The sequence below is a fragment of the Papaver somniferum genome, chromosome 11 (assembly GCF_003573695.1).
Source record: "Papaver somniferum cultivar HN1 chromosome 11, ASM357369v1, whole genome shotgun sequence".
NCBI classification, from domain to species: domain Eukaryota; kingdom Viridiplantae; phylum Streptophyta; class Magnoliopsida; order Ranunculales; family Papaveraceae; genus Papaver; species Papaver somniferum.
The window spans coordinates 38031769-38047752 of record NC_039368.1 but is presented as its reverse complement, the minus strand read 5'-3'; the positions used below and the strand labels follow the sequence as shown (position 1 = coordinate 38047752).

At 36.5% G+C, this 15984-nt stretch overlaps 2 protein-coding genes across 4 annotated transcripts; both read left to right on the top strand.

The window, feature by feature from the left end:
* The first annotated feature begins 1213 nt into the window (after nucleotides 1-1213).
* On the top strand, nucleotides 1214-7069 carry LOC113322297 (nitrate regulatory gene2 protein-like). Of its 2 annotated transcripts, none has more exons than XM_026570361.1 (6): nucleotides 1214-1612; nucleotides 2274-3396; nucleotides 3755-3832; nucleotides 4536-4747; nucleotides 4992-5215; nucleotides 6073-7069. In XM_026570361.1, the coding sequence occupies exons 2-6, from the start codon at nucleotides 2331-2333 to the stop codon at nucleotides 6737-6739; spliced, it is 2247 nt and encodes a 748-aa protein (XP_026426146.1). In that variant the 5' UTR covers nucleotides 1214-1612; nucleotides 2274-2330; the 3' UTR covers nucleotides 6740-7069. The 2 variants fall into 2 exon arrangements, with proteins under 2 accessions (XP_026426146.1, XP_026426147.1); XM_026570362.1 differs by lacking the exon at nucleotides 1214-1612 and adding an exon at nucleotides 1703-1808.
* Nucleotides 7070-7348: 279 nt separating this feature from the next.
* Nucleotides 7349-15760, top strand: LOC113322399 (endoplasmic reticulum-Golgi intermediate compartment protein 3-like). 2 transcript variants are annotated; one of them, XM_026570481.1, is made up of 13 exons: nucleotides 7349-7601; nucleotides 7695-7768; nucleotides 9223-9306; nucleotides 9439-9519; nucleotides 11292-11372; nucleotides 12014-12106; nucleotides 12994-13176; nucleotides 13380-13447; nucleotides 13593-13641; nucleotides 13920-13973; nucleotides 14058-14147; nucleotides 14910-14976; nucleotides 15242-15760. In XM_026570481.1, the coding sequence occupies exons 1-13, from the start codon at nucleotides 7463-7465 to the stop codon at nucleotides 15331-15333; spliced, it is 1155 nt and encodes a 384-aa protein (XP_026426266.1). In that variant the 5' UTR covers nucleotides 7349-7462; the 3' UTR covers nucleotides 15334-15760. The 2 variants fall into 2 exon arrangements, with proteins under 2 accessions (XP_026426266.1, XP_026426265.1); XM_026570480.1 differs by lacking the exon at nucleotides 15242-15760 and adding an exon at nucleotides 15061-15234.
* The last annotated feature ends 224 nt before the right edge of the window (nucleotides 15761-15984 follow it).

Here is a 15984-nt window from a genome sequence, read left to right as displayed (position 1 = left end):
TTTTGAAAACTTTAACGATTAATTACAAAATAGAACACAGGACAAACAAGTTTTCACAGTATTAATCGCCGACCAAATCGTATTCGTCAACGAGTCATCAAGTTTTGGGATGAATATCACGACGACCCTATGAATGTTACTTTTAGAAATGAAAAGTCGTCAAAATGTTCATCCCAAGAAAATGACAACCAAAATAAAACTTAAAAAGTTGTTAAGGTCGATGAAGAGACACCCAAACAACTATATAACCGCAAACTAATAATTTCTATTTTCTGACCTCATATGACATTCAAACAACAAAATAAAATAGTGATCGTTAGATTGCGAAAAATAGTGATGAATTCATTTGAGTTTAATAAAAATAAGGGGCTACTTTTCAAGGTTGCTAATAGGGGTACCGATTTGTTTGAGGGTATATCAAAATAAAAATAAGACAAAATAACATTTTACTTGGGGTTGGTACACCCCCAAGCAAATTGATACCCCACATTAGCAGATCGACGAGCTTTTTGAGATGAAATGACGGAGAAAGAGAAGAAAACAAGGTAGAAAGAGAAGTAGTGGTTGTTAAGCTGGGAGGGAGGAATGAATTGATTTAAGGTTGTAAAGCAAAAAAAAAAAAGAAAAATCGACAAGGATAGTTAGGTAATTTTATCCTATTTAGGCATCCCTTAACCCTTCAACTAAGTCCATTTAAATCTTTAAATTTTTATATACCCCAGCCCCGATCCGGCGAGTAAAAAAAAACTTTAAAAAAATTACTCAAATTGAGCCTCGTCGAGTTACTTGGTTGGGAATTGGCATCAGTCCCCGGCCGTCCATGATCGACCCATTGGTCGTACTAGACTGCGCGAACGCTCATGAGAGTTGGAATTAAGAAGAGAACGAAGGCACGCAACTTTTTCTCTCTCTTAGAAGAAAGAAAAGAAAAGAACCGCAACTACTCCTACGATGACACATTTTTGTCACAAATGAAATAAAATAACGTGATAATATGACTTTTCGGAGTTAGTATGGTCTCTCTGGTATGTCTCCCCAGAAGTTCCACACATAGACGTCAACTCAATATGCACACAGTGTTTTCTTTAACTAATATACAAGTGGCAAAGTGAGAAAGACGGACAGAGAGAGAGAGCGGCCCTATTATGTACTTAATTAATATATTCCACGACGCTTATTAATAACCGAATAAAGAGTATTACATTAAGTAGTTGGAAGCCAAACAAGCTAAGCTCCAACAAAGCACTACTACACGAATTGAACAGGTTTCCGTGCTAATCTACCAGCAAGTTTCATGGGTAACTTATCCAAGAAAATCGAAGTGGAAGGGGACTGAAATTGTGTCATAAGGGGCGCAAGCTAACTCTATCGTTCATGTTAATTCCTGTAATATTTCGTCATTGGGGAGTCGAAACTGGAACCTCCTGGAACATGAAACTTTGGAAAATGGAAATGTCCAGCTGAGCTAGGAATTAATGGAAGTTATATATAATAATATTAATATTGTTATACTACTTTTTCTTGCATGAAGGTTTGTTCTAAAAGCTCTCCGCTTACTCATGATCATGGTCTTCTTCTCTCTCAAAATAATGATTTAATCTTGCTCAGTCAGGTATGTGTAGGAGGATTTCTCTCCATCAACTTTTTGTATTAGTATTAAAATTTAGAAGTGAAAATCTGATTTATTTATTAAGATAATTCTTGGGATTTGGGTTTCACTTACTTTTAAGGTTTCATTTTCCCGATTTCAATGTTAACTTCTTTCTTAAAAAAAAGTTGGGGTCTTCGTCTACCTCCAATCCCATGAGGTATTTTCTACAGTTTGCTGCCCTCTTTGTTTCCTGGTTTTGATCAAATTTTAATTCTGCAGTTTTCTGATCAGTGGATTTCCTGACAGTCAGGGGTATTTTTATTTATTATTTTGGAATGGAGGAATTTAATGTAATTGAAATAATATAGTTACTTTAGTCCATAGTATTAATTATAGCCTTTTCATGATCATCTCTGTGTATTAATAATACCCTTTTCATGATCATCTCCGTAGATGAAAAGTTTCAGTTATTACTGTTCTTCAACAGCAGATTACTATTTGTTTTAGTATTTGATTTTGATTTTAGATTTTAATGTGAATTAGAGTTATAAATCTTATAATCCGTGACTAAATATAATGGAATTCTAAAATTGAAAACTACTTGTTTCTGTTAGCCAAGTGAAGTTCTTCTTCTAAGTAATGATCTATTGATTAATTCTGATCAGTCAATTGACCTCTGTAGAATCTATTCACTTCTGAAGAATAAAGTTCATTTGTTCATCTCCAAGTGGTATTGGAAATGGGGGCATCAAACTCAAGGTTAGATGAAGACAAGGCATTGCAATTGTGTCGAGAGAGGAAAAGGTTTGTTAAAGAATCCTTAAATGGGAGGTGTTCACTCGCAGCGGCTCATGTTGCTTACATTCAGTCCCTGAAAAATATTGCAGCTGCACTTGGGAGGTTTGTCGAACCCGAAGCTACACTTGAATCCTCTCTGTATACATCCACATCTGCAACTCCTGAACCACTTGCTTTGACAGAAAAGTCCATTTCACAAATTTCATTTTCATCTCCTTCTATGTCCCAGAACATTGACACAACTGAATCATTGTCACAGACTCCTTCTCCACACAATTCTGGCCGGTTTCAGGCAGACTTTATGAAATCTGCTGTGAGTTCTTCTATAACAAGTGAAGAGAGACCACCTGTTTCAGTAACAAGGAATTTAAGTACTCCCACGGATGCCACATCTCAAACGAATGAAAGGTTTGAAACCTCGTCATCTGATCAGCATATTCCTCCTACTCCACCTTGGGATTTTTTCGGGCATCACCCAATTGACAGCCAATTTTCTCTTCAAGATGCGAGGGCATTGAACCATGGATATGACAATGTTGATGATATAAGATGGTTTGGAGAAGATGAAAGAATTCCTGATTTGGAGGAGGAAGAAGAAAATGTTAATTCTAATGGCAGGATGGAGGATTCAGATGAGTCCGAAAGCATTGGTAAGCCTTCTACAGAGGATTTTGTTCAAAGTTATGAAAACTGCAGGGTAACACGTGAACACTCGACAGTAAGAATGGCATCAGAAGAAACTGAAAGTTTGAATGGAGAGAAAAACAAGTCTCCTGATTTGACACCGGTAAGAGGTGCAGTCCCGGTCGTTACACCTCCTACTTATGAAAGGAGAACTGCTGAAAAAGAGTCAGGTTTCACAAATAAGCCCACACCTAAAGATTTCTTTTCCAGCACAAAAGAAATTGAATATCTGTTTCTTAAAGCATCTGAATCTGGGAACGAAGTCCCGAGGATGCTTGAAGCAAATAAAGTCCATTTTCGTCCGTTATTACCCGGAAAAGAAGGTGAGGCACTCTCTTGCAGAACTTTTACAACTTCAATTCCTTGCCATCTTTCATATGAATCTCAATTTTAATGTAAATGTTTTAGGAGTAGGTTATAGTAAAAAGAAATTTGAATGTGAAGACAGATGTAGAGCGGTTGGTTGAATTTTTTTCAGCATAATCAATTCGTAAACTTGGGTAATCCTGGCCTACTAATCACTCCAGCTTAGCAATAGAAAAAGAACTCCTTGGTTTGTGCTGAGAATATTTTGAGTTAGTTTTTGTAGGGAGATCATCTGTGTTTCCAATCTCTTTCTTTGTGCCAATACTGTCGACTTGAAGGTTTAATGCGACTAACAATCTTAATATCTATCTGCAGCTGGGGCATCTATGGCTTCTATGCTTTTCAATGCCTGCTTTTCATGCGGTGAAGATCCAACACATGTTCTTACTGAAGGTAAATTAATGTTGTTCTGTTACTAAATTGAACAATGACACTTTGTATTCTAGGTTCATTATACAAATTCAAAAATGTAATATGGCATATAGTTTGGCATAAGTACTTACTTTTGACTAGAACCAGATACCAAGTCATCAATATATCAAGGGTGTCAATGGGTCGACCACCTTACAACGCAATAGTCTAATCTGGAACCCGTATAATAGATTTGCCCATTGGTGTTAGGAATAATCATTGTGCTGAAATAAAGGACCAGAATCAGGAGAATTACTTCCATCATCTATTCTGTTCTTAGTTTATGTCAGCCTACCTGATTTTCCTGTCCCTGTTTGGGGAAACTATGAAAAAATAAATTAAGGACAAACTTGATGCTGGTAAACATCAGCTCAGCTCTTAGGATAGCAAGTACTTGGAAATCTTAACCTGAATCTGTGACATTGTCAGTGGTACAAGTACGAAATGTGAAGTGTCTAACCAGCTCAACTGTTGGACACTTGCAATTCTGATCATTTTGTTTGTGTAGTACACTGGTGGCAACACTTGACAGTTTGGCCAAATTTTGGTAACTAGACCTACAACAAAAAAATATCATGTATATTCAAAAAAAATTATGCTTCCTTATATGTTTTAACTCTTGGGAAGATAAACAATGTTTCTATATGATGCATTTAACTAATCTGTTGCCTGCATTTGCGTGTAGATGCCCCTCAAACTGAGATAAAGTACTTAACTTGGCACAGGACCGCATCATCACGGTCATCTTTATCCAGGAACCTTATCGACTCAACTTTAAAAGATGATCGCGAGGATAGTGGAAATCTTCTCAACAGTTTTTGTATGAACTCGGGCAGTCATGTCTCAACTTTAGATCGGCTATATGCATGGGAGAGAAAGCTGTATGATGAAGTCAAGGTAATGTTACTCTTTGAATTATTATTTAGGGGATATTATTGTGTATGTTATGAAGGTTTATAATAGGTATAGTAAGTTCACTTTAATGTATTCTGAATTTCTTGACAATCCTATTTCTCTGATCTTAGTTACTTATCTTGGTGTTCTTCTTCTTTCCTTCTCTTTTGTTTAAATGGATCAGATACCATGCCAATAGATTTGATTGACCTCCATGCTAACACGTTTAGAACTTGTATCATATCAGGCTAGCGGGCTTATTAGAAGTGAGTATGAGAACAAGTGTAAACTGTTAAGAGAACAAGATTCAAAGGGAGAAAGCCGGCAGAAGATTGATAAAACTCGTGCGGTTGTAAAGGATCTGCACTCGAGAATTAGAGTTGCGATACACAGAATCGACTCTATATCAAAGAGAATTGAGGAATTACGGGATAAGGAGCTTCAGCCACAGCTCGAGGAGTTAATTGAAGGGTATGGTTTCATTCTATATTTCATTCAAGATTATTAAGCAAACAACATCCGCACAACATATACCCATAATAGATTTCATGGAAAAACAAAAACCGTCTGCATTAATTTATTTTTATGATAATCCTAAATATGTTAAACCATTCTCTTCTTCAGCTGAATTACATGTTATCCCAGCTCCCAAACACGGCCTATTGGTTAGAGAACTTGAACATGAGTATCGTATTTTTGCTACACACAGGTAAGGGGATCCTCGATCCCCTACATACATGTTGACAGTCCCGTGTATAGAACAAATTAGTACGTCAGTGGAAATGGACTATCCAACCTATCTTGTAACTTTCAATCTCACTAGATTTTGTATGAAAAACCTTAGGGGATAAACGCCATTAAGTATGCAAAGCGTTTTTGAGTTGTCTAATATATGGTCAGTTTAAGAACTTTTTATTTTTGTATTGGCTTAGTTTCTGTTGCTTATTTTGGGCGATGGGTGTGACTCTTTAGTGGCTCTTTGTATATGGTGACTTGCAGTTTGCATCGGTGAATATTTTAGTTGGATGGTAAAGTTTTCTAGCGAAAAGTCAAACTTTTAATTTGATTTGAAAACATTCAAAACAGACGGCTTACAAGTGAGACTAAGATGTGCTATTAAAGAAAGACAAAATAATAAGTATTTACAATTTCCATATTATATAAGAAAATACGGAGGAAAACTTAAATGAAATTATGTACAGAGCCCCACGTAATGATGTAGTTATTGTGAAGTAATGAAGTTATCAGAACAAATTATTTGTTTTGCTGTCTCATTTGCTTCAAGCAATTTGGTTAACATTTTTTGTTTACATCCTCCAAAATGACAGGTTAAGTCGAATGTGGGAAACAATGTACGAATGTCACAGACTTCAATATAACATCATCTCAACGGCAAATAACAATAGGAATGCCAAAATAACCATACATTCAGAGTTACGTCGCCAAGCTACTGGTCATCTTCAACATGAACTAACTTGCCTTTCTGCTAGCTTCACAAAATGGATCGGTGCTCAGATATCATACGTTCGATCCATAGATGGATGGCTCCACAAATGTGTCTCTCTTCCGCAGAAAGCTTCAAAGAAAAAAAGGAGATGGAGATCTAATCCTGAGACACCATTGAGAGATCTAGGTCCACCCATATTTGTCACTTGTGGTGTCTGGTTGGATAAACTTGAGGCCTTGCCTACAAAAGAAGTAGAGAACTCTGTAAAGGTGTTAGCATCCGACACCACGCGTTTGTTGCCACGCCAGGAGGGTAAGAGTTTAAACCGCAGTTCCGCATCTTTGAAACGTAGTAGTACTAGTGATACAGGAGCTAGTATCCTAAAAGATTCAGCTCCAGAAGATTGGAATTCAGGTATTGATCGTTTCCGATCGAGTTTGGTGGGGTTTCTTGATCGGTTGCACTGCTTTGCATTATCCTCAGTGGGGATGTATTTAGAACTTGAGAAGGCCATTGAGGAAGCTAAGGCCAGGAACGAAGCACATTAAAAGCAATTTGTAATACCTTGTCTTCAGTTGCATAAATTTGAAAATGAGATTTGCTATGTCACAGCAAGGGCGGGCTAAGCCTGGCTTGGAGAAAGTGTGCCGGATACTGAAAAATGTCTAAATAGATTTAAATTTTGTATATTGGAAAAGGAACAAGATGAATGATCTGTAGTCTACAGCTGTAAAGATACCGGGGCTACGGAAAGATGATGTTCAAAGTGTGATGAACTCGGGGCAATAAGACTTGTACATTATAATATGTAAAAATTATCATTTGCACTATTCACTCTGGCTCTAGTACAACAGATGATTTTAAAGTTCAGTTTCTTATTCCTATCTTGATACATAAAAACGAAATACGTGATATGTATTTGAAACTTCTCAATTAAATGAAGTCAAATTAGAAATTTTGTATCTGGTAGCATCACAACCAGATAAATGAATGCTAAGTTGAATAAATTTTTTACTTTCCATTTCAATCGTTTGTTTACTGTTAGATCAAAAATGCTCCCACACGGATGTAAAAAAGTTTACCCCCAAAAATATTAGAACTGCTTAAACGTGGGTGGGTCGTAATATAACGACGTATGCGGCGCCGTTAGTGTAATATCGTTCATAATAAAAGAAAATAAAAGAAAAGAGAGAGAAAAGCAATGGAGAATTGAAGAAAACCTAGATTTGGTCAGGTCCTCCATTCGTCTTGCTCAGAAGACAGAGACAGAGATGGATATCCTTAACAAGTTAAAGAATTTAGATGCGTATCCGAAGATCAACGAGGATTTCTACAACAGAACTCTCTCGGGAGGTCTCATTACCCTCTTCTCTTCCATTGCTATGTTCTTTCTCTTCTTTTCGGAGCTTAGTAAGTCTCTCTCTCTCTCAAAATTGGATCTTATTATCGATTTTCATAGACAGATCTTTACAATACTTTGGTCTGCCTGGATTGTTTTTGCAGGATTGTATCTTAATGCCGTCACCGAGACTGGACTTGTTGTAGATACTTCGAGAGGAGAAACTCTACGAATTAACGTTAGTTTCTGTGCTTAATCTCTCTCTTTCTATCCCGCCCAATTTTTTTTTCCTTAATAATTTATCTATTCTATTTGTTTTATTTGAAATTTTTTTCCAAATCGCTAGAAATGAATCAAGAAGCTCCCAGTTTTAACAATCCAATTATATTCGGAACATATCTTTGATGATTTTTGTCACCCCTCTACTATACAGTTTGGTGAAATTTCTTATTAGTTTTGGATTATTAGAGAGATTGGTTGTTAGCTATACATCAGTTAGGAAACACTGTTGTCAGGATATTTTCTAAAGTTGCAGTCGTGATGAGGAGTGTAAGATGATTGTGGCTTACCTTTTAAGCAATATCGTGATGTACCAGCATAATGCCTCTCCTTGCTAGTTAGAGCTTTTGGTGAAGTCGTTATTGACATTGAGATTCACATTACTTGATAGGCACAATTGTTCCCTGCTCTAATAATTTAGAGTAAGTGGTAGTTAACAACAAGGTTGGGATTACTATATGGCCTTGATAACAAAATGGAAGTGGAGTGTGGAGATGGGTGTATTATTCGTAAGTTGGGTAGTGATAACGGTGACCTTTTACTGATAGAAGGAAGGAGTGCTGTGTTAATAGCAAATTAGCAACCAAATTCAAGAATCTGTAGTTTGGAGGAAGGAAATTTGTCGTTGCAGCCCTTTCAACATTGGGGCCATGTAACTGAGGTCCGTACAGTCAAGATGCTGACGTGTAGAGGAACCAAATTCATCATACGCTTCGTTAGATGCAAGCAGAATTTCTCAACTTCTTAATCATACACTTCTCAATCCCTGGGGGTTATTTCACCAATTAACTTTAGATCCTATTGCTATTAGGTACCCTTGCAGAATTGTTGCTTACTAGAACATGCAGGGGGTTAGAATAAGAAAGAACCTTTGTCATTTTTAGGACCATCTGGACTGAAAAAAAAAACATTATTTTCATTTCTGAAGAGAATTGCTCAGATAGTTTTTTAGTGAAATCAAATCAACTGCTAAAGAGTTTGAAAATAATGAACAAAAATGAAAGCCAACGGAGCTAAAATTAGTTAAGAAGATCCTAGAAAGGACCTAATTGAAGCTAATGACGAAGTTTCTGAAAGCATTTGAACTGAAGACTAGTTGGTGGGTCGAGGTTTGATTGAGTTATATCTGATGTCCCGTGTTCTTTTCCCTTCTTTTTTTTCCATCAATGAATCAAAGCTTTTCGTTGCGAATAACTAAAGATAGACCAAGGACTAGCACCCGTTGTTCTTGCATTGACTTGGCCTTATGTTTAGCTCCCTTAGTTTGCAAAAACTCCATAAAGGGCTGCTTCTTATACCCATCATCCTTTGAATATATTTTTATGTAGATTGTTTCTTTTATGTAGCATTTTCATAAAGCCCTGTGTATTATGTTCCTTCCATTTACTAAAAGGTTGCCTCCGGCTTCTGTAGTTTGATGTGACTTTTCCGTCGCTTGCATGTTCTCTTCTTAGCATTGACGCCATGGATATCAGTGGAGAGCAGCACTACGACATAGTATGTTTTCTTCTTTGGCTGCTTTTTGTAGTTTTCCTCTCCAGCCTAATGTTTCATTGGATTGTCATTGTTTGTGGCAAAAAGAACGCAGATATCGTCTATTAATGGCCCATTTTGTGTATTCTTTTGCAGAGACATGATATAATAAAGAAAAGGATTGATCATCTTGGTAATGTGATTGAATCAAAATCAGATGGAATTGGTGCACCAAAGGTCTGTGTCACTTATGTATACTTGTAAATTTATAATATATATTCTCTATAATTTATTTTTTATATCCATGTCCCAAGACATTATGGACATGATGGCCTTGCATAATTGTTTTCTATGGTAACAGAGCTGAAGTTGTTAGTTTGCATACTTGAATTTGTGTTTAATGAATTTTAGTTTAGTTGATTTGAAGCTTTAAGGTCTTCCATAAAAAATGTTCCCCCTGATAGTATAAGGCTGAAAAGTTAAATGAAGTACTTGTTTGTTTGTTTACGGGGATGGATCTGAATGAAGCTGTGAACCTTCATCACGGAGTGTATATGAGCATTCCAAAGACAGCTATGCGCATCAAAATGTGCACACTGCAATGTGTTGTGTGGTCTCTGTTACTAGAGAGAAAACATGTGTATCCTTAATACTACATGATTTCAGATATGGTCCTTGAGCCTAATTAACTTTTGTTTGCTCTAATGTGGTTATGGCAACACTTTATTTAGGATTTCCTACTCACAGTTGCCTAGTTAATAAGCGGGAATTTATGATGCCTTGGAACAGCGGACTGGGTCAGCTCGTGTTCAGAAGATGGGCACACAGTGGTGTTAAGACTATATGGTCGTATACTGGGATGAGTCATTTGTTCCCCATGTCCTGTAATTGTAGATAATGAGAGGTTACTGTCATGACTGGTAAATATAGGTGTATTTGTTGCTGCATTAGATGATGCTTTTTCTGGGGGATAGTATACGTCTATATGAGTGTCTTTTGGAACAGAGTGCTGAAAACATGGAGTTTATTTTAGCAGCTCTACCTAAAAGTTAAAATCATGCGATTTATAATTTTCTTTGGCACCGTTGCATGGTGATGGCCTCTAACGTTTTTAGTTTTTACTCTATGGTGAAATTGAAATTTGAGAATTCTTAGTATTTTGTAAATGTTACACAAACTGAACCGTCAATAGGTTCGATTAACTCGCAACTCTGTGGCCTGGATCAAATTGTTGCAGGATTGCTCAAAAGTACATTGATGGAGACACTTGTCATTAGCTTAGATAATTTTTTATGCGCACTTAAAGTTTTTACTCTATGGTGAAATTGGAATATGAGAATTCTTAGTATTTTGTAAATGTTACACAAACTGAACTGTCAATAGGTTCGATTAACTCGCAACTCCTTGACCTGGATCAAATTATTGCAGGATTGCTCAAAAGTACATTGATGGAGACACTTGTCATTAGCCTTAGATAATTTTTTCAGCAGAATTGCAGCATCTAAGTTTTCCTTTTAAGAAAAATTCTCATGCAAACATAGCACACAATGTGTTATGTCATTCTTTCAACTGAATTCAAGTTGTAAACTGTACCTTTTTGAGTGTTTGTATGAAATGTCTAGGTATTTTAAGTTCCCTATTCAGACAGTGCTCGATAATCCGGAATATACTGAAAATATTGCTAGAATTAGTGAACAGAATTTTCCTTCGTTATAGTTTGGACCTTGGTGTTTCATGTTCAATGAAAACACTACACAAGTTACCAAGGTTAAAAGTTTTATGCACATTGCTGCGAAATTAAGAATTTTTGTAACACTGAAACATTCGAGCCGGACGAGATTGTGAATCGTGATTGATTTGCTATATTTTGAGGCCTAGTTGATGCATATGCTTTCATTTGGTTCTTAAATCATGAAGCTCTTCTGGTTTGTTGATATAAAATCTAAAATGGGTGCAAGAAAATATTCTTGGCTTCTGGTATCTATCTCTAATCATCCTTTTATCTTCAGATTGAAAAGCCTTTACAAAGGCATGGAGGAAGGCTTGATCACAATGAAACTTACTGTGGCTCTTGCTTTGGAGCAGAAGCGGTACTTTCTAACTTATCGACTGACACAATCACCTGTGATCATTTACTTTTGGAAAAAAAACAAAATTTTGCTCTATATGTGGTATTATTTACTTTGATTGGTAGCTACAAAACATATTAGCTCTTTGTTATACAGTTTCTCTAAGATACTTGTATTTTGAACTAAATTTTTAATCAATGGTAAAATATGGTATATTTAATTATTCTTAACATGGTTCTCCTTTTTTTTCTTACTTAAATGGGGTAATTTGCGTTACCTCCCCTGGAGAAGATCATAATTTGAGTTACCTCCCCTACAGAACAAATATTAGTAAAACCTCCTCTCGTCACTTTTTCCATCCAAACCCGGTTAGCTGAGTCAGCTGCTTCGTACAGCTGGATGCCCTTAGGGGAGGTAACTCAAATTATGATCTTCTCTAGGGGAGGTAACTCAAATTATGATCTTCTCAGCTAACCGGGTTTGGATGGAAAAAGTGACGAGAGGAGGTTTTACTAATATTTGTTTTGTAGGGGAGGTAACTCAAATTATGATCTTCTCCAGGGGAGGTAACGCAAATTAACCCTACTTAAATAATTGTCCAGAGTGTGGAAATATATAATATATGCCAATTAATACTTGTATGTAAATGGTTTCAATTGCAGTCAGATACCGACTGCTGTAACTCATGCGAAGAGGTTCGTGAAGCATATCAAAAAAAAGGATGGGCAATGACCAACCCTGATTTGATTGATCAGGTATAATATAAGCTATTACTGTCACCTTGTTCTCCTTTATATCTCTAATGCATCTTTCTCACTGACCATGGTATATGTACACGTGTAAGATTTCATTTAGAAAAAAATGAAAGGAAATAGGTCTAAATATGTGCAATATTCACAGAAGCTTCTATTTCAGGGGTTGGACTTTTGTGCATAACCATCAACATTTTATACCGTGAATCACATTCTATATGTCTAGGTCCCCTGCATCTCCACCAAAAGGTTTTGAAATCAGTTGGTAGAAATTGAGCTGCACCCTCTTCTTGTAGAGGTCTTGGAATTGGATCCTGATTATCTGTTTAGACAACTTTAAGCTACTGCATCTCCCAACAGGTATATGCACCCAACTAATCAGGAATATGGGAGAAACTTAGTCAAAAGAGAAGAACACTGACGTAGGTGCATAGTTGCTTATGCATGCATGTCAGGTGTTGATTGTGTCGTTTTTACTTCTAATGAAATGTTAGAATAAAAATTACTGTAAACCATAATAATTGGTCTGAGTCGGCTTACCAAATCCGTAGGGTACAGAGAGTAAAAAACACTTGGAAAGAGTAACTCCTATAATAGCTCCAGAACATGTATATAAACAATTTACACTCACCTACTACCATGCCTCTAAATGGAGAATTGACATTTGACAACAGACCGTAGTTGTTATCTAAGTCTGGATGGTGCTGAAGTTTCTGCTGTTTCAGAAGACGCAGGTTATATAATTCATCCATAGGAATATATATAGAGAGAGTTAAACTAGTCTTGTTTCTTTGGGTTTAAACGTCTTTCCAGTTTCCCGGCAACAATAACTGCATTTATTACCAAGTTTTGTATGTTTTTCTGAAGCTTGAAGTTCATGTGCTTTTCAGTGCAAGAGAGAGGGTTATATTCAAAAAGTTAAGGAGGAAGATGGTGAAGGATGCAATATGCATGGATTCCTGGAAGTGAATAAGGTAGCTGGCAGTTTCCATTTTGCCCCTGGGAAAAGCTTTCACCAATCAGGCATTTCTCTGTTCGATTTGCTCGCATCATTTCAAACAGAAAGTTATAATGTGAGAAGCTATCATATTTACAGAAGTTGTTCTCCCTTATTATGCATTATCTATATTTTTAGTTCTGTGTCTATGTTAGAATGCGGAAAAAAAAACTAGTTACGAAGATTTTGAATTCACCTGTTGATTTACAAAATTAAATTTCATTGTTTTTATATGATTAATGCTGCAAAAATTTACTAAGCTTGGTTCTCTCTTGTCAGATAAGCCACAAAATAAACCATTTATCTTTCGGTGAAGAGTTTCCAGGCGCTTTCAATCCACTTGATGGGTATGAGTACTGGCTAATTACATAGATGTATAGATGTAACATCTTTTACCTAAGTGGTGCGACTCTTGTCTATTATGTCATTATGACTACTTGATGATGAACAAAAGACATTCTGATCTGCTCAAATTTGGGTGAAAACTTTCAGGGCACAGTGGAAACAACCAACTGCTGGGGTGTATCAATATTTCATTAAGGTATATATATATATGTTGGTGCGTTTGACGTGTAAATGAGTTTCCCTACTTGATTACAGAAAACAAGCTTAACCTTAAGAGAAATGATTTACATGTTAAAATGATTGTTCCTACCAATGTCTCTATTTTCTTTTTATTGTCCAGTCCTTATTTACTCTTCATACTTTACCTTGATGGTGAAGAGATCATGGCTGTGAATTATCGAGCCTATTTCTTGGCTTTTAATTGTTCTGTCACTATTTATGAGTTGTGGTTGATTCTTTTCTTCTTGTGTCCAGGTCGTACCAACAATCTATACAAACATACGAGGTCGCAAAATTAATACAAACCAGGTTATGTTCAGTTTACAGCCTGATTCCAAGTGATTTAACTTTTCATGTTAGCACGTTATTAACTCGAACCTGCCGCACATGCAGTTTTCTGTAACTGAGCATTTTAGGCCTACAAGTGGTTATCCTCAGCCTCTTCCTGGGATTTTCTTCTTTTACGACTTCTCTCCAATTAAGGTGAGTGAACCAGATGTCAGAGTGTCTTTCTACATATCTCTTTTTCTGTATGAGGAGGGTTTTACTATCATGTTGAATGAACAATGGTCAAGTAAAGAACCTTGAATGTATTTCGTATTAGCATGTTAAGAACCTAGATTTGGTAGCATTGATGAATCTAAAATTGTTCAAAAGATAAGCTTGGCTATGGTATGTGACTTTTATTCTATCCTCTGCATTTAAGTTGCCCTGTATCTAATCCAGTGGTTGTAAATCTTAATCCTCGGATTTCAATGTTTTGGATTACAAATGTTTCTGATATTCAGATGACTAGTTTGAAACTTGAATGGATTTCTTGGTAATAAGGGCAATAGAGATTAGAGACGATACTAGCGAGAGTGCCTGTTTATATTTGTTGGTAAGTACATGATTTAGGGGTGTGTTTGTTAGGGTAGGAATTCTTGGATAGAAACTGATATACAATGATGTTGATTAAGTTGACAGTTACATCCACTGCTTGTGTCTGTTGGCCGGTGTCAATAAGACGTCAATTTGTCTCCGCTTAAGAGTTCCTTTATAAATAAGAAAGAAGTTTTGAATCTCAAATATTGACATTTTCTCTACGCTCTCTGATGTTACTTGTGCATTTCCTCTTCATCTTCCGTGTTGTTTCGTAAATGGTTCACGGTTCACAAATATCCCATATGAGTTATTGAAATAAAAGTAGAATGTCTGGTCTTGCAATTCATTTTATAATGTTATCTCGGTTTAAATTTTTTGCAGGTGACTTTCAGCGAAGAGAATGTTTCATTATTACACTTTTTGACCAATGTTTGCGCTATAATTGGAGGTAAACTTGAGCGCTAGTACTTCTTTTTACCTTTGCACGGAATACCATATTGTTTCCAACACAATTTTTTGTATCGTTTTGTAGAATTCATAATCTTGTTCTGCTATTTATTAAAATATAAGCCACTTACAAGACGGAAGGATATTCTGCACATGTTTTCTAACCCGTCACATATTTTTGACGGGTTCTTTGACCCCCAATCTTTCGGTGAGTTCCAATTTCCAAGGGATTGTTACAGTTAGTTGGATTGCATTGCATGTTGCAGGAATTTTTACAGTTTCTGGGATTATCGATGCTTTTGTGTTTCATGGCCACCGCGCAATTAAGAACAAGATGGCAATTGGGATGTACGGGTAAAGTTAAGGGAGGAAGCTGACTGCCAGTTGGGATTCTGGAGGTGGGGTTTGATTGGATGATAATGACATACGGATGGTAGGTGTGCGGTTGTTCCCCATGGACATTTGTTCACTTGCCCAGAGCCACCAAGAAAGGATGTAACCTCTTGCCCCCTCCTTGGTCTTTAAATGTAAATTGGTGCAAAAGCAAAAAGGTGAACTTCAAAAATCAAACAGCTAACGCAGCCAGTTAACATCATCAGTTGTTAGCTCTTGCCAGTGGGACATAAAATCATAGCATATTCCAATCTGCATCCACCTGTGTTATCAGTCGTTTCTATTGAAAATTTTATTACATTAGAACGAGATCATGAGAAGATAAGTTGATGCATAATTCTCACTTCGGCCCGCATGAACCCCGAATTTATTGATATTTTATTAGATCCGAGTCAATTGGCTGGAGTTGGCTGATTACAGGCAGTAATGACTAGAAACACGGTTAAGAACTTAAGACAGATATTCCAGCCAAACTAACTGAAATAACTCATGAAGCCGGGTGACTGTTCCTGACACGTTAATTTTTGAACTCAGGATCCATCAATTGAACAACTAAAGTTGTCTTGACTCTTGACCCTACTGCTAATGCTCAGTTTGTAATGTTGAAATTTGATCC

Bases quoted from the DNA above. Each gene is read 5' to 3' on its own strand.
- LOC113322297 (XM_026570361.1), top strand. From the start codon at position 2,331: ATGGGGGCATCAAACTCAAGGTTAGATGAAGACAAGGCATTGCAATTG. The intron at 3,397-3,754 runs GTGAGGCACTCT...ATCTATCTGCAG, and splicing joins GTTATTACCCGGAAAAGAAG to CTGGGGCATCTATGGCTTCT. The intron at 3,833-4,535 runs GTAAATTAATGT...ATTTGCGTGTAG, and splicing joins AACACATGTTCTTACTGAAG to ATGCCCCTCAAACTGAGATA.
- LOC113322399 (XM_026570480.1), top strand. From the start codon at position 7,463: ATGGATATCCTTAACAAGTTAAAGAATTTAGATGCGTATCCGAAGATC. The intron at 11,373-12,013 runs GTACTTTCTAAC...TTTCAATTGCAG, and splicing joins CTTGCTTTGGAGCAGAAGCG to TCAGATACCGACTGCTGTAA. The intron at 13,642-13,919 runs GTATATATATAT...TCTTGTGTCCAG, and splicing joins TGTATCAATATTTCATTAAG to GTCGTACCAACAATCTATAC.